The 19,610-nt window shown below is 36.1% G+C and overlaps 3 protein-coding genes and 1 non-coding gene across 10 annotated transcripts; 1 reads left to right on the forward strand and 3 right to left on the reverse strand.

Annotated features, from left to right (window-relative positions):
• Positions 1-2: 2 nt before the first annotated feature.
• On the reverse strand, positions 3-2,389 carry LOC109192412 (nuclear transcription factor Y subunit C-1-like). 4 transcript variants are annotated; one of them, XR_002056096.1, is made up of 3 exons: positions 1,596-2,389; positions 453-514; positions 3-282 (listed from the first exon to the last, which is right to left on the reverse strand). XR_002056096.1 is itself a non-coding variant. In XM_019343041.1 (3 exons), exon 1 carries the CDS (start codon positions 2,306-2,308, stop codon positions 1,592-1,594), a length of 717 nt encoding a protein of 238 aa, XP_019198586.1. In that variant the 5' UTR covers positions 2,309-2,389; the 3' UTR covers positions 3-282; positions 819-820. The 4 variants fall into 4 exon arrangements, 2 of the variants coding, with proteins under 2 accessions (XP_019198586.1, XP_019198585.1); XR_002056097.1 differs by having other exon boundaries at positions 447-514; XM_019343041.1 differs by lacking the exon at positions 453-514 and adding an exon at positions 819-820 and having other exon boundaries at positions 1,592-2,389.
• A 1,964-nt stretch (positions 2,390-4,353) lies between these two features.
• On the reverse strand, positions 4,354-6,522 carry LOC109192269. Its single transcript, XM_019342842.1, has one exon. It carries the CDS (start codon positions 6,520-6,522, stop codon positions 4,354-4,356), a length of 2,169 nt encoding a protein of 722 aa, XP_019198387.1.
• LOC109192415 lies at positions 6,518-13,875 on the reverse strand. Of its 4 annotated transcripts, none has more exons than XM_019343043.1 (3): positions 13,702-13,875; positions 6,682-6,973; positions 6,518-6,635 (listed from the first exon to the last, which is right to left on the reverse strand). In XM_019343043.1, exons 2-3 carry the CDS (start codon positions 6,946-6,948, stop codon positions 6,537-6,539), a joined length of 366 nt encoding a protein of 121 aa, XP_019198588.1. In that variant the 5' UTR covers positions 6,949-6,973; positions 13,702-13,875; the 3' UTR covers positions 6,518-6,536. The 4 variants fall into 4 exon arrangements, 1 of the variants encoding a protein (XP_019198588.1); XR_002056100.1 differs by lacking the exons at positions 6,518-6,635; positions 6,682-6,973 and adding exons at positions 10,354-10,452; positions 10,510-10,719 and having other exon boundaries at positions 13,709-13,875; XR_002056098.1 differs by lacking the exons at positions 6,518-6,635; positions 6,682-6,973 and adding an exon at positions 10,354-10,719 and having other exon boundaries at positions 13,709-13,875.
• A 3,938-nt stretch (positions 13,876-17,813) lies between these two features.
• On the forward strand, positions 17,814-17,895 carry TRNAS-UGA. The gene has a single exon. It is a non-coding gene; the product is annotated as a tRNA-Ser (tRNA).
• Positions 17,896-19,610: the final 1,715 nt, after the last annotated feature.

Below are 19,610 nucleotides of genomic sequence, written 5' to 3' on the forward strand. Positions count from 1 at the left end.
AGAGGGACAAGGAACACAAGATGATGAAGCTAAAGCAGCAGCAGGAGCATGTTACAGAATCCAATCCCCAGAAGGATTATTTCAAGAAAAAAACAAAGAGTTACTAATCAAAATCCAGTTTTTATACATATATCTAATACCATGGTTAACACAGTATCCACAGACACTAGTTATAAGGTGCATTCATTTTTGCAATTTAGAAGAGAAACTCCAAATTGAATTAGAGAGACGGGGCAAGGCAGCTTCCTTTTGCCACCAATCATCCGAAAACAACCCCCTCAGCTGCACAAACAAAGAAATTGACAACCAAAGTTATCACTACCAAATCTCATAAAAAAAAAAAAAAAAACAAAAATGGATTACTGAAGAAGCTTCACTTGGCTTTAAAATAAGGAGCATGCCGCGTGCACTATCAATTATAAATGAAGGAATTTTAATACAAATACACACACCTGAGGTACCATCTTGCACACAAAATTCAAATCCTGAAGTAACGCCAACTTATTACCTAAATCTACAATAGGAAATGCAGCTATGTAATTATGGACACTTAACTTAAAACTGCAGTGACAATGACAAAGAACGTATGTAGATGTTTCTTTCGCTGTCACTAATTCCACAAAGGAAGGAGGAACAAGGGTTATTGATTATCCACGTGTTCATCAGATAAACAATAAGCAACAAAACGGAGGGGAAGAAAAAGGTTATAATTGGTGTGTAATGAGCACGTGTGTAATGCCACTATATTGAAAGATACAAACTTAAAACCCTACCTTTTTGGTTTGTTCTTCACAACAACAACAGATACCAGTTAAAACGCCTGGACTGTCAAAGTTACTTCTCTTTTTCGAGTCATGTACAATACCTGATATGATATGCTGCTTAAAAGGAATTACCATTCGGTGGCATAATCTATTCAATGAGATAAACAGAGATACCAACAGAGAATGGCCCATTGCAAACACTTAAAGATTTGTCTTCCTCAAACCACTCTCTATAACACTATGGGTGCATAAAGCAACCATCTTTTGCCCGAGACAATCTTTATTCCTTAGAAGGTAAATGAGAAATCAACCTGAAGGTGGTATAACCCGTTTTGGATACAACCATCCCGTATCTACTAACATGGTAAATGTTTGAATGCATTCCGCCCAAGATAGAATGTTAGGCCATAGAATAACGAGAAACAACATACATTAAAACGAAAACCTCCATGGTTGATGCATATTACAGATGCAGAATTCTGCATCACATCTTCTAAGCCATTTCCTACATCTCTAAAACTCTTACTTGAAATTCTTCATCTCGAATCGGGCAGAGATATTCGAACACAAACATCAAACAACAAAAAAAGATTCTGAGGCTCAGCATGCAAGAAGGGAAGTATATAGTTACAGCAGCAAATTGGTACCCTCATTGAGACTTACCATTTTCTTTAAAGAAATCCACAGAGCCAAAATGTGAACATAAATACAAGCAGAATCTTGTCAGGTTTATTTAGGAAAAGAGTAAAAAAAGAAAAGGGGAAATATATTTCGACATTTGTTTTGTTTGAGAAACCCTAGTTTATAGATCTTTGGGAGGCGGAGACTTACCCTTGGCCGTCGAGGTTTCCCTGGCCACTGCTGCCTCCACTGGCGTAGGAATTGTCCTCCTGAGGCTGCCACACGGACTGCCATGCCTGCGACGGCGGTGGCGGAGGCTGGACGTACATGGACGGATCCACACCAGGCACGGCGGGCCTTCCAATCATGACACCGGGGGGCGTGGGCTGGCCCATTGGCGGGTAGTAGTACGGGACGCCGCTAGCGGTGGAGCCGGCGACCATTCCGGCGGCGGCGGCGGCGGCGGGGCCGACGAGGGCAGCAGTCTCGTCCTTGATCTCGTCGCGGGGCACAATGTCGACGAGGAAATCGAAGATGTCAGTGCGGGTGATGGCCGCGGCGATGTCGTTCTTCTGTAGGGTGCGGCGCTTGTTCTCCTCGGCGTGGAGCCAGGAGCGAATGGTGAGCTCCAGAATGAAGAGCTCGCAGGCCTTGGCGAACAGGATGGGCGCCTCCGCGGAGATCATACGCACGTCCTCGTCCGCCTTCATGATCTTCTTGATGCGGGCCAGAGGGAGCTGGTGGTTCTTGAAGTCGTTCACCTGCTCGATCTCCTGCCGCTGGTACGTCCAGAACATTTGCAGCTGCTGCTGCTGTTGCTGGAGGAGATGGTGGTACGGCGGCTGCGCCGGCGGGTACCCGCCGGCCGTCTGAGCTGCGGCTGCGGCTGCAGCCGCCGCTGCTTGCTGAGGGCTGTTCTCCATTGTTCTTCACAGAAAGAAATGGAGAGAGAGAGAGAGAAAGAGAAATATGAGAAAGAGGAAGAGAGAGAGTGGGAGTAAGTATCTACTCTCTCTCTTTCTCTCACCCCCTTTTTATATCCCTTTTTTTTTTCTTTTAATTAACAGTCTGTAAAAAGACTTTTTTTAAAAAAAAAATTAATATTTTGCTATTAACAGAATTGTATACTTACTTAACCACTTTTAAATTTGACTTAATATTTTATCCAATCACACGCCTTACATAAAATAATAATAATAATAATCCCACTGTTTTAAGTGAATTCCACCCCAAACCTAATGAATCTTTTTCTCTCTATTAAAAAAAAAGTTTGATTATAATATCTTGAAAACATATAATCATATTTCTATAATAAGTTTGAACTTCAAATGCTTGTATACTAGTGCTTACAATCTCGCAACATGTGTTTGTTAGCAAAATAAAATTTATGAACTTATTTTGAATTGATTGACCAGTTGAGTTGTGTCTCGACACAATCATATCATCTATAATGAATTAATGATAATATATATTGTTACTTATTTTATGTCATTTTTCATAGTATATCACTATATTGACATTTGTGTGATTGCGTTCTAACAATAATCAAGTCTAGTAGGACTCGCTTAGAATGACTCAAACCCCTCTCTTGTATTAACGTCTAAGCTGTTTTTTAATATAAAATAATTATTACAAACCATAAAATTTTAAAATTCTTTTACCAAGTTTAAATCCATTTGATATAGAAATGAAACAAGTGCAAGGGTTACGAATTTGATTCCTGTCAACATCATATTGACTGAATTCATCGCACGAATTTTTTTGGTGTAGTTTAAAATTTTTTAAAATTTTAATCTTTTTCATGTGTAATTTATAAACTATTACACACAAATATAATTTACCAAGTAAATACTTTCATCAGATAGTGGCAAAAAAAAAAAAAACTAGAAATAAAACTAAATAAAATTGAGAAACAAATTAGAAAATAAATTATAATCAATGTGCTTAGAAGTGGAAAAACCTTTATTACTGTGGGCTACTGTGGACGGAGAGGGAGAGAGAGATGGGTGATGTGGGCCCCATCGAAAATGTTATATCCACCCATAACTGATTAATATAAAGCAAAGTGTGTCTCTGTGTGAAGTGTGAAAGTGGGTAACTTTCTTTTATATTTTTGCTTTTCTTTTGACTGTTTTTCTCATTTGTCTTGTATCTTATTGGAGGAAAAGGATGAACATGTGGGGCCCATCATCTGTGGGGTCCGTGAAGCAACTAATGATTTTTATTTAATTTTTCTTTTTCAGGTAAAGATTATTTCTTTATTTTAACTGAGATTTTATTTTTTGGGTTAAACTAGTTATATATAGTTCTGTATTAGATTTGACAATGACAACAAACACTATATGTTGTTGATGGAGAATATAAAATAGACTAATGGTGATTAAGAAACTTTTTGTTTAATAATTCAATCATTATTGTGTAGACCATATTTTGTCAATTGTAAAATAATGTACATTTAATACAAAAATAATATACATTCAGTACAAAAATAATGTACATTTAATATATTAAAAATATACTTTTTTGTTATGGTTCACATAACATTGTATGGACCATGGTCCACGCAATAATTTTTGTTAATAATTAATATGGATTTTTTTGAACTTCCATTGCACAAACCTTGCACGCCCTAGACTAATCTGCAAATTTAATTAAAGCATAAGCACAAGAAATACTATCACAGAAGATGAGTAGATGAGAGAGTTTTGATGTAAATAAAAAACATGATCCCATAACACCCCCTATGTTCTGATGCTACATTTCAGAGGTTTCTCTGTATAACTTAAGGCTTCTACAAACAAACTTTCCTTTCCTGTATTTAAAAGAGTTGAAAATATTGTTGTTTCAATGATGTAATAATCTACACTATACCTGCAAATGAAGCTTGTTTGATAAAAGACTTGAAGCTATCACTGTTTCATTGATGTTACACTACATTGTCCCTGCAAATGAAGCCGGTTGAATTTGATTATGCACTGGGTTTAGGTATTGGTTTATATCCCTTTGGTCGTTTTGAGTATGTCAGAAGAGGCCGGCTGGCAACGGGGTTGGGCTCGTTCTCCTTGCTATCGTTTTTTGTATCAGCCTCTTGTGGTTTCACTTCACCACCTGACATATGATCTTGTGCTGGGAGGTTCTTGGTACTTCCATCTTCCTCTACCTCCTTGGGCTCAGTTATTACTTGGAGAAGAGGCCGGCTGGCAATGGTGTTGGGCTCTTTCTCCTTGCTATCGTTTCTTGTGTCAGCCTCTTGTGGTTTCGCTTCACCACCTGACATATCTTGTGCCGGGAGCTTCTTGGTACTTCCATCTTCCTCGGCCTCCTTGGGCTCGGTTATTACTTGGAGAAGATCTGGAGGCAAGGCTGCAGGGTCCAACTCCAGAAACCCCGTGGGAGCGTTTGGAGCTTCTTCACCTGTTAGCACATATGAAAGCACTTGATGAGAAAATCTGAAGATCTCTACTTTTGGAATTGTGCGGGTTGCATTGGGGTCTGGATGCTGCTTAAACACTGATCTGTAGCCGGGTACTTTGATTAAAGGAACGACTTTAGCATCTTGGTTCTCACTGAAGTCCTCAAGGACTAGCACCATTTCGTAGCTGTGTATCTCATCGTCTGGAGTGAATGTGTTCCATTCTGGAGACCAGTTCCGGTACAGAGCCCAGACATCCCCCTTACTGGGAAAGATTTGAATAACTCCTCGCAAACCTTTTGTCCACTTGACCTTGTGAGAGAATGTATTGAGCGATGAACAGACTACAGACTTGCCTATCCAGAAATCACCGCTGGTCTTGGGAAATCCAGAGAGAATCCATTTCATTGGTCCAAGTTCACTGTTGCTCTTGGAGTTCAACCAACTGATACTTGTTTTAAACGGACTTTTAGATATAACCTTCCTGATCATAGCATAATATCGGGGCATGCCATCATCGTTATCGTATGCAGCCCAAACTTGATTCTCAGCAAATGAAGATTCAATTCTATCCTTGTCAAAATCATGAAAATCTGAATCAGGAACACTCATTGACTGGACCGCAATAGCTTTTGAGTCTTCATCTGTTGGTTCTGCAGAGACAGAAATCTTCTTATTCTGGGTTAAGTTACCAGAATGCTTAGGTACACCATCCACATTGTTTCGTTTCATACAATCTTTTACAGAATCCTGTACAACACTTGCTGTAGCTGTAGGCTTCTTCATGTTCTTGTCCTCTTTGAGTGAAGCGTTTACTGCATCGCTCAATTTCCATTCATTTACTTTCTTTCGGATTTCCAGCACAGCCTTCTTCATCAACATATTACGTATTTGTGCCTGAGAGAATTCCCTTGAACGATCTGCTACCCTCCGTGCTCCTACAAAAACCTTCTGAACATTTGCCTGGCTGCCACTTTTTGCAGCCGTTTGACTAATCCTTCCTTTTTTCTCACTATTCGACGTTTGTCCTTCCATGCGTCTCTTTTTCATTGGCCCACCTTGTATTTCAGAAGTATAACTGGCATTGCTATTGCTTGAAGTATTTACATCTGCTCCTGCACATCCTGTCTTAAAACTTTCTGCAGTGGCTTGAGTAGCAGCAGAAGGTGTCATTGACACACCATTACCAGTACCCCCTTCAGAGTTAAAGGGGTTCTGATGAATATTTGGCCATCTTCTTGAGGCAAGCCCCCCAGAATGAAAAGCTTTCTCCATTTGTGGAGTTGTAAAGTATCTCGTTCCAGATGCACTTGATTGGCCAAAGGGTACAAAAGATGTTTGTTCAGGAGCACTTGCCACGGGTGATGCCCAATAGGACTTCTGGCATTTGCGGCAGATAAGAATTCTGTTCAGGTACAGTCTTGGACATTCGTAACGGGTGCCACACCACGTGCATTCAGTACATGAATTAATGTGCCCTGGTGGAAGAGGCGGCATGGAGGTTGGCGGGATGTTAGGGATGCTAGCCGGAGGTCTTGCAAACGGTGTGTTCATAGGGGCACGGAAGACATTCTGGCCACTTGCCATTGAAGGATGCCCAGGTCTTGCACCGGGTATGCCCATTGGGTTATGGAAGAAATTCTGACCAGTAGCCATTGAAGGAGGCACGGGTCTTGCACTGGATGTGCCCATTGGGTTATGGAAGACATTCTGACCAGTTTCCATTGAAGGGTTCCCGTTTAAAACATTCCTTGGACCACGTCTCTGGTCATAGCTAGCTCTCTTAGCCTTGTCAGATAATATACTCCAGGCTTCAGTAACAATCGCAAATGCTCCATTCGCCCCCGTTGATTTGTTTTTGTCAGGGTGCAGTGCCAGAACCAACTTTCTATAACGCCTCCTCAGTGCTTCATCGCCCACCGAAGAATCTACACCAAAGACTGCATACCAATCAACTTCGCCATTGATCTTTCTCTGAGACCTCACATGGATATTGATCACTTCGAGTAGTTTGGAGAGACCATCAAGGCCTGCAAACATAGTTTGAGCCCTCAAAGCCAATTCTTGAGCTCCAACAAAGTCCTTTTCTGTCAACTTCCTTTCTGCCATTTCTTTTGCCCTAAGGGCATCAGTTTTATTACAACACTCCATTCCTCAAGGACCCACAGTATCAACACTTCGATGAAAAGGCTTTTAACGAATCTGTATCTGAAAGCTCTTATGTCCCGTACAAGAATCTGAGGCAGAACTCGTCTTCAACTCTTTAAGTCCTAGCAATTAGAGACATACATGTTATGTCAGACATTATTATGCAAGGATATATCTAGAGAACAGAACGAGAATGGTGCTAACCAATTGTTACCACACAATAACTATTAGCCAAACAAGGCAAGAAAGCAAGCAAGGAACAAATACAGAAGTCGATGTTTAATGAATTGAGAAAAATGCTTTATCCAGAAACTGGGTAAACACTTTCCTGTAAAAAAGCCAAACTGGGATAGGAAAAATATGAATGATTTCTATATGAACCACAGTGATCAAACTCTTATACAAATTAATGCATCTTTTAGTTCATGAATGATGAATCTCTTTCTCTTAATTACATACCCACACTTGTATAGATCAATCAAATCTTTTTTCCACGGCAAGAACAGTAAGAACTCAACAAACAAAATCAACAAATTTGAAAAGGAAAATAAATCGTCACATAGGCACAAAACGATTCCAACCAGATCAAAGCAACACAAGAACACATAATTCGATCAAAACAGCACCGTTCCATTCCAGATCATGGTTCTTTACAAATTCAAAAGTAAATTTGTCATGAATGGCAACAAGACAACCTAGATCCTTCATCCACAACCATTTCATCGGTCATATCAACTCAAAATCATAGCAAAACCCTCAATTCTTTATACCTATAGTTGATTTTTTCCCCACATAAGCTTCAAAGTAAATTAAATTGAAAAAGATCACCTATCCAAATTTGCAAAGAAGAAAGCAGGGAAAAAAATCATCACATAGGCACAACACGATTCCAACCAGATCAAGAGCACAACAAAGCAACACAAGAACACATAACTCGATCAAAACAGCACCGTTCCATTCCAGATCATGGTTCGTTACAAATTCAAAAGAAAATTTGACATGAATGGCAACAAAACAACCTAGATCCTTCATCCACAACCATTTCGTCGGTCATATCAACTCAAAATCATAGCAAAACCCTCAATTCTTTATACCTATAGTTGATTTTTCCCCCACATAAGCTTCAAAGTAAATTAAATTGAAAAAGATCACCCATCCAAATTTGCAAAGAAGAAAACAGGGGAAAAAATCATCACATCGGCACAACACGATTCCAACCAGATCAAGAGCACAACAAAGCAACACAAGAACACATAACTCGATCAAAACAGCACCGTTCCATTCTAGATCATGGTTCTTTACAAATTCAAAAGTAAATTTGACATGAATGGCAACAAGACAACCTAGATCCTTCATCCACAACCATTTCGTCGGTCATATCAACTCAAAATCATAGCAAAACACTCAATTCTTTATACCTATAGTTGATTTTTACCCCACATAAGCTTCAAAGTAAATTAAATTGAAAAAGATCACCCATCCAAATTTGCAAAGAAGAAAACAGGGGAAAAAATCATCACATAGGCACAACACGATTCCAACCAGATCAAGAGCACAACAAAGCAACACAAGAACACATAACTCGATCAAAACAGCACCGTTCCATTCCAGATCATGGTTCTTTACAAATTCAAAAGTAAATTTGACATGAATGGCAACAAGACAACCTAGATCGTTCATCCACAACCATTTCGCCTGTCAAATCAACTCAAAATCATAGCAAAACACTCAATTCTTTTATACCTATAGTTGATTTTTTCCCCACATAAGCTTCAAAGTAAATTAAATTGAAAAAGATCACCCATAGGCACAACACGATTCCAACCAGATCAAGAGCACAACAAAGCAACACAAGAACACATAACTCGATCAAAACAACACCGTTCCATTACAGATCATGGTTCTTTACAAATTCAAAAGTAAATTTGACATGAATGGCAACAAGACAACCTAGATCGTTCGTCCACAACCATTTCGCCTGTCAAATCAACTCAAAATCATAGCAAAACACTCAATTCTTTTATACCTATAGTTGATTTTTTCCCCACATAAGTTTCAAAGTAAATTAAATTGAAAAAGATCACCCATCCAAATTTGCAAAGAAGAAAACAGGGGAAAAGCCTGGAATAAAACTTTAGCTTCACACACACGCACAAAGCTAAACAGAACAGAACTCAAATTCAACAGATACACACCTACACAATGCATGATCATTAAAAAAACGTAAATTCAACAAGCATATACAGAATTCCAGTAAAGCTTACCTTAAACCCTGTGAAAACTTCGAATTTCAGCACTCAAAAATCTGCAATCACAAAACACAAGCCCACATTTTGTTTACACAGAGCTATATATACATACAAAGCAAAAGGTAACGGAAAAAGAAGCACAGCATTTGATCAACAAAAAAAGCCCAAAAAAAAAAAAACAAAAACCTTTATATCAATCGTTCCCAGCAATGCTGAATCGCTTAGAGTGAGCAGTCACTTTTAAAACAGGGACTGACAATTTGAGAATTTGTTTGAAACCCTTGAAGAAGAATTTGGAAACATTTATATTGGAAAATAGTATATATATATATATATACATGTATATATGAAATATATAGGAATGATGTTTCAATTCATGGTAACCAGCATTTAGGTGGTTTTTTGGGGGGGCTGTAGACAGCCTTTTATTTTATCATCATGGGGCTAATCAACTATGGTTTAATTATAATCATGGTTAAATTTGGCAGTAAAATTTAGTTCAGATTAATATTAATATATTTTTTTATTTGCATTGAATGAAATTTTCCTTTTTTGCATTGTTTTAAATATACATTTTCATCTGTGGATTTTGTCATAATGACTGGTTTTTATGATAATTAATTGTTTAACAAAGTAATTACGTGCAAATCTGGAAGATAAATTCTGTATTTAGTAATGAGATTACAATTATGGAAATTTTTTATATTTTATAATATTTATTTTGAATTTTCACATATTTTGTGTCATATAAAAGGAAAAAAATAAACTGTGGGCCAGGCTTGGATGGCTTTAAACCTTTTACCAATAATAATCACATTTAGATAAAACAGTAAAACATCAGAGTAATCATTTTCATTATCAAATTTATTTTTTTTTGACCACATTAACCTGCTCTAAATTTCAACTGTTATCTGCCTTTCTGGTTTTTCTGCATTAAGTCCAGATTGAAATGTCAAATGCTTTACTGAGAATTTTCATTTCGGGGCGGGGTTTTTTCCGTGCACAATTAGTACACGTGGCACGACTATTACACGTGGCACGCCCACACGTGGCACGGCCATTAACTCAGTGGTCAAAATATTGGCAGAGGTTCAAGATATCAGATGACCATTCTGCAATCTGCACTGTGATTTTGTTTATGTAAAATTTCTCAATAATGGAGGTCTTAAAATGAACAAATACACTCAGTATAAAATCATTAATCACGGGTTCTTACATGAGAGTTTAACATTGAATGTACATTGTGATTTTGCAAAGCCTGTAAATCTAAATACATTTGTAGGTCCTAAAAAACTGTCCATCTTTCTTCAATGACAACTTCATTGATCCAACAAATGAAGTTGGATACCAAAAGAATCTCGATGTTGTATAATCCACGTCACACCTGACAGCAAGTTCAGATAAGAATCGACGAGCAATGTGAGTCGCATGACCAAGAAGGTTCTAGGAAACTTTTGTGTACCGCAAATTAGGCTCCTTAACCCAAGTACAGCTCACCATTTTGTTCCTATACCAAGGTGCAAAGCTGCAAACAAAATCCTCAGTCAAAAAATAGAGAAGACAAAAAACAGAAATGTAATATATGCACCCACATACAAATAAACAAAGAGATACCAAGATATGCAATTGAGTCTATGGCTAGACGTGACTATTAGAGATAAGAAACACATCAGGAAAACCAAATGCAGCATCAAAGGCTAGATTTACTAAAATATCAAACATCACCGGAGCATATTATTTGTGGTTATCACCATTACCTTTATTGTTGTTTTAATAACCATGACCTATAAATGCTATTCAGTATTGTAAAAAAAATTCCAATTTATTCATATAGGGTGTTCTTTTTGAATTTTACATTCTATCTTTAGAAGCTTCTGTATTTTACTTTCTTGGTGCCTTTTTTTGGGTGCAAATCCATTGTTTTCAGGCAATTACATCACTAGGCAATACAATGAACAGACCATTAAATTAGCTTATCTATTAATAGCATGCAATCCACCAAGGTTCTGATGAATTGGCAAAGGTTTTCAATTTCCTCATAAGATAAAGACACATCTTCTTGGGTGGAGCTAATGAATTAGGCAGTGTTTGAGTCTATAGCTGTTGCTAAGAATCAAGGGGCAGAGTAGATTTAGATGGGTTGAAATATTTGAAAAATCAGGATACATGTCATGCAAACCGTAACAATGGTTTTGGATGCAAATATATTTAATCCATGAATCTAAAACTGACTATAGTAAATTGACAGACTTTCCCTAAAAAGGGTGCAATATGATGATGTAGAATATGACTTTCCTTAAACATGGAATTCTGTAGAGTATTAAGTATAACTTTAGTAGTTTATGAAAAGGAGTAGTAAAGAAAGCAAGTAGTGAGCACTGATCAAACAGTGCCATCCAAGAAAAACCGCCACCATTGGTATTGTTGCTCTGTTTGCAATTTGTACAGAGTATGTAATAGGAAAAAGGTTGGAATTTTCCCTTCTCTACTCATCATCCTAGCTCTAAAGAAACTTAATACGTAGTATCTTACTAAATTCACACATAAAAGCATCTTAAACAAACTATTAATCAACAGTTTCCTTATCCACATTTGCAATGTGGAGCGAATTATTAGTAATTTTATTATTACTATAGTATCCAAGTAATCCAACTTTACTCAAGCATTGTTTTTGTGGTTATTGGCATTACCTTAATTGTTGTTTTAATGACCATGACCTATAAATGCTACTCCGTATTGTAAAAAAGATTCCGATTATTCATATAGAAAGTTCTTCTTTAATTTTATCTTTTATTTCTAAAGTTTTTTTTGTACTTTACTTTCTTGCTTTCCTTTTTGTCCAAATGTCTTCAGGCATTCTATTATACCAAAATTCTGTTGAGTCCTCCATGTAACATGTTTCTCTAGATTACAGTGCTCTCACATGTTTTACGTGGATCTACCTGCTGGTCATACCCTGACTGTCACACCTTCAACGCTACTGTAATGACTGTTCCATGAGCATTATTTTATAATCTGTTATTTTCTCTTATAACGTGACAAAAGGAATAGCTGTCTATAAAAAGTATATTGCAGAAACCTATGAGCATGCAATGACAGCTGCTAAACAACTATGAATAACGCTGAAAAGAAGGAAAAACTATGCAAAAGAAACTGACAATTTTAGCAAGAAACGGAGAGCCTGATGGTGCCATGTTATTACAAAACTTCACACATGATATAGAGGTCCTAACTAATCATGATATGTTGGGACCTTTCACGAAAAGGAGGGGATGAAAAGTAACCATGATATTCCAAGACCTTGAGTTACTCTGTAAAACTTAATATGATGGATCTGACAAAAATTAAATGAAATCTATATATAACCCTTTCTAATGCTAAAGCACATGGAATGATATGTTCCAAGCGTATATAGCACGAATATTAGCTGCTAAACAACTATGAATAATGCTAAAAAGAAGGAAAAACTATGCAAAAGAAACTGACAAGTTTAGCAAGAAACGGAGATCCTGATGGTGCCATGTTATTACAAAACTTTATACATGATATGTTGGGACCTTTCCACCTATTATAGAGCATGAATATTATGGATTTCCACCTTCTTCTAGGCAATACAATAGATGCACCACTAAATTAGCCTATCTATTAAAATAGCATCCAATCCACCAAGATTCTGATGAATTGGCAAAGGTTTTCAATTTCCTTATAAGTTAAAAGACTCATCTCCTTGGGTGGTGCTAATGAGTAATGAATTTGGCAATGTTTGAGTCCATATCTGTTGCTAAGAACCAAGAGAAAGGGTAATGGATCAAAATAATTGAGAACCCGGAATACATGTCATGCAAATTGTCTCAATGGTTTTGGTACTACTTGTCTCAATGCTACATTACCCCTCATATATTTCCCCTACAAACTTCTCTTCCTGATGTGGCATCATATGATTGAAAACCGGGAATACGTGTCATGCAAATTGTCACAATGGTTTTGGTACTACGTGTCTCACTATAGTAAATTGACAGACTTCCCCTAAAATGATGCAATACCACAATCTATGTGTGAGGATTATCTGTCCATGATGCAATACCGCATTAGGGTTTTATGAATGCAATTCAAAAGAAGTGCCTATTAGTATTGCTTCGCTGGACAACCATTATTTCAAAAACGGTTTTAGCATCATCTTACATGTGAAAGGAAGGTTTCTAGTAGTGATTTCAACTCTCCATCATAATCCGTGAAATCAGAAACAAAACGGATGTCCGTTACACGGGACCAGTCAACACACGATATCATATCAATAATTAAGAATCACAACCAACAACGCCTATCAGTAAATTCATCTAATCTGCTTAAATTCACACCTCGAATTACTTCTCAGATCATACAAATCCATCCACCACAGATACACATTTATTACTCATCTAATGCATACTGTAGCTAATCAGAACAAATTCACAATTTTATTAATTAATGAAAAGGAACAGTAAAGAAAGCGATTAGTGACGAGTACCACTGACCAAACAGTGAGGCGGAGCAGGGAGATGGACGGCGACGATTGACCCGACGAAGCCATAGCCACGCAAATTCCGGAGCGCCGGAACGTCGAGCGCACCCCAAATGGATAAGCTTCGCAAAAGGTCGTTCATGGAGGAACCCAATTTCGCATTTGCGCCATCCAAGAAAAACCGCCAAATCGATTTTGGAGATATTGCACATTTTGATCCTTTAATTTTTCTATATTTCCACATCCAGTCCTTCAATTCTTAAATAATAAATGTGATTTTTTTATTTTTAAAAAAATTGTCAATCCATTACCTTAACTTATTATTATTATTATTATTATTATTATTATTATTATTACCAAAAATTATGCTAAGTGATGACCAGCTTGATAGCATCAACTCGAAAGAAATCCTTTCATAATTTTTTTATTTTTTTGTTTGATCGAGATTAACTTGACAATTAACATATTTATTGCAATATCTCAAAACGTGTAAAATCTTCTTGATAAGATAATGTTATATTAATTGGTGTCTCCCCAAGAATGATTAATTATTATATTAACTGCAAAAAACAAATTGACACTTTTAACAAAAATTAAAAGATTACATCCACTCACTTGAAAATTAGGTGATCAAATTTTAAAATAAACATAATTGAGATATTAAATATCTCTACATTTTTGGAAAAAAAAATCTTTTTTTATTAAAGAATATTAATACATGAATATTTTATGAAACTTGTACATAAAATTAAATTGTACTATTTGTCGACAATTTTCTTAACTATTAACCTTCGTAATGGGAGTGTATTATTAGATATTTCATGAAGTGTTACTGTCTTGCTCGATATATAATTATATATAATAATAATAATACTTTTTTGACATTTAACGAACTAAGTTATTCAATTATTTTAAAAAATAATTAAAGTTCTTTCAGTAACCAGTAATAGCGATAAAAGATACATATATTTTTAAATTTCTAAGTGTATAGTATAAAAACTTGGCCCATTCTAAACTGTACAGTATAAAAACTTGGCCAAATATCATTTTGAGCAAAAAGATTTAGTTTTCAAAGACTCTGGTGATCAAGGGAACATGGAAAGCACAGGATAATGCAATAGAGGAAAAAACACAAGGCACACCCAACAAAATAAAAAGTTCATAAAAATGATTGTGAAAATATAAACTTTTCAAGAGGCTTTCAAAAGCAAGGTTTAATAAGCTTTTTTATTTAAAGCCTTACTACCGGAAACAAGTTTCAAACATGATTTTTTTTTTATTTGCGTCTTTAATTTAATTTTCTCCAATATTTCAAAACTAAATTAATTAGAACTCCAAGTACTCTCAACCGAAAAGAAAAATAGACATAATGAAGACGCATACTTTAATGTACAAGAGAATTGAGAATGTTCAACCAATTTGCTATATATGTTACTAGTATGCATATTTACATTCTAAACTCAATAAATCACATAACATATCGGGGAGATCCACTCATCCACATACATTTATATGTAACAATGTCACATTATATTTTCATTTTGCTATTGTCATGAGAATTGTATTTCGAAATAGTGGTCATGAAGAGAGAATGAATAATGTGTAAATTAATTGTTTGACAATTAATCCAATTGTTAAAAGAATTTCAAACAAAACTAACACTTCTATATTAGGTTATCTTTATCCCAAAAATATTTCTTCATTTTTAAAAATACTTCTTCATTTTTAAAAGTGGTTCTACAACATCATCAATTTTACAATTCCTTCACTATTTTCTTTACATACAATTCCAATTCACGTTAAAAAACAAGGTTGCAAAAATCGCTAAGCGTTTCTCGGACGCCTAGGCGTCCTTATTCTTATTATTATTATTATTATTATTATTTTAATTTTTTAATTTAAAAGATTTTTAAAAATATATTATTTAAAACTTTGTAATTATAAACTATTTGATACTTTAATAGTTAGTACTAAAATATTAAATATTAACCTAAAAAGATCTAGAATTGTAAATTGTATAAAGATTTAAAGAATCAAAAAACAACACAAAATCACAACTCACAAAGTATTAATATTAGAGTACCTGATTTCAAATAATTTTGTATTACATTTGTTGGTTTGTGACCGATTTAAACAATTTAGAGTTATTTTACTAAAAACGGCGTTGATTTGAGCGAAATAACTCATTTAAAAAAACACGAAAAAATAACTAACTGACAGCCTAAACACCCGCCTAGTCCGCCTAGAACGGCAATTCCGTCAAATTTCTAGGTAGCCGAACACTGACTAGCGCCTATGCTCAATTTTTGCAACACTGTTAAAAAATGAGTCTCGATTTCACATCTTTACAACTTCAACCCACTTTTATTACAAACTAATAAAAAATAATTAATTAAAAGAAATTAAACAAGTACAAAAGTTGCAATTTTGATTTTAAAAAGAATTAATTTTTTTTTCATGTCACCCGAAACGCTACCCCTTCCCGGGGAAAAAACAACGTATTTGTTGTATCGGTACGTTCATACATATTATTAGGGTTTGAACTCACAACTATGCCGCTTAATCACAAGATCTTTAGCTCATATAAAGGTTTAATATTAATTATTAATGATTATATTGTGTGAGACTTTTAAGTATGATTTTGAGAGCATCTATGTTCAACATTTTACAAATGTAGTGGCTCAGATCGTTCTCTTGCAAGAGCTATCGGGTTTTCAAATTGAATAAGGAGAGTGGTATATCGCTTCTCCCGGCCTCTTTCATTCTTTATGTTTTGAGCACGCTTTTTACTCTTCTAAAAAATATTAGAATTATTTGATTCCTAATACTAACTTGGTAGTTTAGATAAAACATACAATCTTATTATATGGGCCAAAATAATATGTACACTTAAACTTTATGTGTAGGAAAAATAGCCAAAGATCTTGTGTTCAAACGGCATAACTGTGACTCTCCTAAATGTGAAATCTCAGGTTCAAAGGAACAGCTGTTCCCCACCCTCTGCATCTGAAAAGGCGTTGCTCAACTAACATGCTCTCGAGACAACCTTCTCCTAGGAGCATGTAACTTCTCTCATCTTGATCTCCAATCATAATCTCCCCTTTATCCCTCTCTTTCTCCTCTCATTGGAGATCGATACCCTTAGTATAATTAAATAAAAAGAACTAGGTTCAGTTCCGTCTTCATTGGTTGAAAATTGAAATTCATTATTTATATATATATATATATATATATATATAATTAATTAATTAAAAAAAGATTTGATTTGTGGAATTCATCGCTCGTTCTAAAAACTGACTAAAAATGTGCATATTCTATCATGTTTGGTACCATGCATGCATGCTTTGATTCATGAGAGATAAAATGAAACAATAATTTATTATGCTTCTAAGATTTCTCAACCACACACATATTTGCTTCATTCCAACAAATAAAAACAAAAGAAGAAACATATTCATTTATTAGATGTTAAAAGGAAAAAAAAATATTAAAAAAGCTTTCACTTTTAGTAATAATATAGAAATACCTAAATTTGATAAAGATCACTGGATGAGAGAATTGAAGACCTTATTAGGTATGGATTAGAAGGCATGGTGTTAAAAGGAAAAAACAAAAAAAAAAAGCTTTCACTTTTAGTAATATAGAAATACCTAAATTTGATAAAGATCACTGGATGAGAGAATTGAAAACCTTATTAGGTATGGATTAGAAGGCATGGTGTTAAAAGGAAAAAACAAAAAAAAAACTTTCACTTTTAGTAATATATAAATACCTAAATTTGATAAAGATCATTGAGAGAATTAAAGACCTTATTCGGTATGAATTAGGAGGCATGGTGTTAAAAGGAAAAAAAAATAATAAAAAAATTCACTTTTAGTAATATAGAAATATCTAAATTTGATAAAGATCACTAAGAGAATTGAAGATCGATGACCTCATTAGGTATGGATTAGGAGGTGTTCCAGTCAGGTAGTAATTGGTAGATTTGCAGAAATGTAGTAACAATATTATTTTCCTTTAATAATACAATAAATATTACACCGTAATTGTTAATTTCAAATAAATAACGAAGTAATATATAATATTATACTAATATGGCGCAGCGCTGTAACCAAACAGTCGGTATGTCCGAGTGGTTAAGGAGACAGACTTGAAATCTGTTGGGCTCTGCCCGCGCAGGTTCAAGTCCTGCTGCCGACGTTTTTGTTTTTCCAGTCGGTGTCTCCTACATACTATAGTAAGTACAAGCCAGAAGTGTAAAAGAATTGATGACAGAATAATTGTTTTTTAATTTTTTTTTTTTTGTTCCAGCCGGGACCAAGAATTTTCTAAAACCAAAGTTTCTCAGGACAGGAAACAACTTGCCAAGCAAGTTTAGTTAATAAAGCAAGATTAAAGTCTTGCGCTCTTCTTAATCCAAGGCCTCCCAATTCCTGAGGTTTACAAATTTAAGCCCAGTTATGGTATGAATTTTCTTGGAGTTATCGTCGTGTCCCCAAAGAAAGTTTCTGCATATTCTATCAATATCCTCACAAACGCTAACAGGAAGCGCAATGGCTTGCATGGTATAAATAGGGACGGTGGAAAGGGATGATTGAACCAGAATCCTTCTTCCCGCCATACTAAGGGAATTAGCATTCCAAGAAGATAATTTTCTTCTCATTTTTTTCAATCGCTTTCAATCACTAAGGCAAACATCTCCTTTGACACACGTTTTTGCAGAAGGGGGATTCCAAGATAAGAGTCCAGTCTAGTTGTAAGGGGGATACTAGCTTCCTCCCCAATACGTTGCTTGATACATGCACAAGTATTAGGAGAAGAAAAGATTTGGAACTTAGAAAGATTAACCTTTAAGGGATTCCCCAGGCTTCGTGCCATGCGATGGTCGGTACGTCACGGACTCTTAGTGTGGGCCGAATCCAATCGATCACCACCTACCTCTTTGGCATGCCTTCCCCCGACCTCTAATGCCCACGGGGCTTCGCTAGAGGATGGATTTGGGAATGGTTTCGCGACCTTGCTGAATCGACCTGTCTAGGTTGGACCGACCATCGAGTGCCTTGTAGCATGACACAGTGCGCTCAGAAACATCGTGACACGCGGCTAGGGCCCAGCCGGGACTCGTGCATGATGTCCGCCTGCTCAGCATGCCGCCGACCCGGAATCTATCCCCTAGCTATTAGCTTGGATACCTTTGATCCAGTGTCACGTATATCGGGTTGTATTCATTAAACCAACAAGCAGACTAGACTTAGAATCCGAACCCGGAATCAACCTGGGACTGTATCGTAGACAATACGATCTGTATATACTTCATCAGAATCCATCATGACTTTAGCTTGGCACTCAGTAGTGACTCCAAAGAGCATAAGGTCATCTGCAACCAAAAAAAAAAAGGTGAGAAATACCAATACCCCCTCTAGTAATCATGATGGGTTTCCAATTCCCAATCCCAACCTCGTGTTGAAAGTCTTCAGCCAGCCTCTCCATCACAAGGTTAAAAAGATAAGGCGCCAAAGGGTCACTTGACGCAGCCCTCTCCCAGGGGTAAAGGAGGGAAGGGAGCTCCCATTCCACAGAATGGAAATCTTGCTTTCTCTCAATGAGAAAAGAATGAGGTCAATGAACCGTCTCGAGAACTCAAACCTCGTTAGAGTATCTTCCAGAAAACTTCAATAGACACTATCATAGGCTTTTTGCAATCAACTTTAATAGCCATAGGCCCTTTACATCCATGTTTCTTTCTTATGCAGTGGACGATTTCTTAGGTGAGAATAATGTTGTCAAGTGTAGATCTCCCCGATAAGAAAGTATTCTGATGGGAGCCTATAATTTTAGTCATAAGGGGCCTCATGTGATTAACCAAGACCTTAGAAATCACCTTAAAGGCCACGTTGAGAAGGGAAATCGGCAGC

Source organism: Ipomoea nil, unplaced genomic scaffold, assembly GCF_001879475.1.
Source record: "Ipomoea nil cultivar Tokyo-kokei standard unplaced genomic scaffold, Asagao_1.1 scaffold1770, whole genome shotgun sequence".
In the NCBI taxonomy this organism is placed as follows: Eukaryota; Viridiplantae; Streptophyta; class Magnoliopsida; order Solanales; family Convolvulaceae; genus Ipomoea; species Ipomoea nil.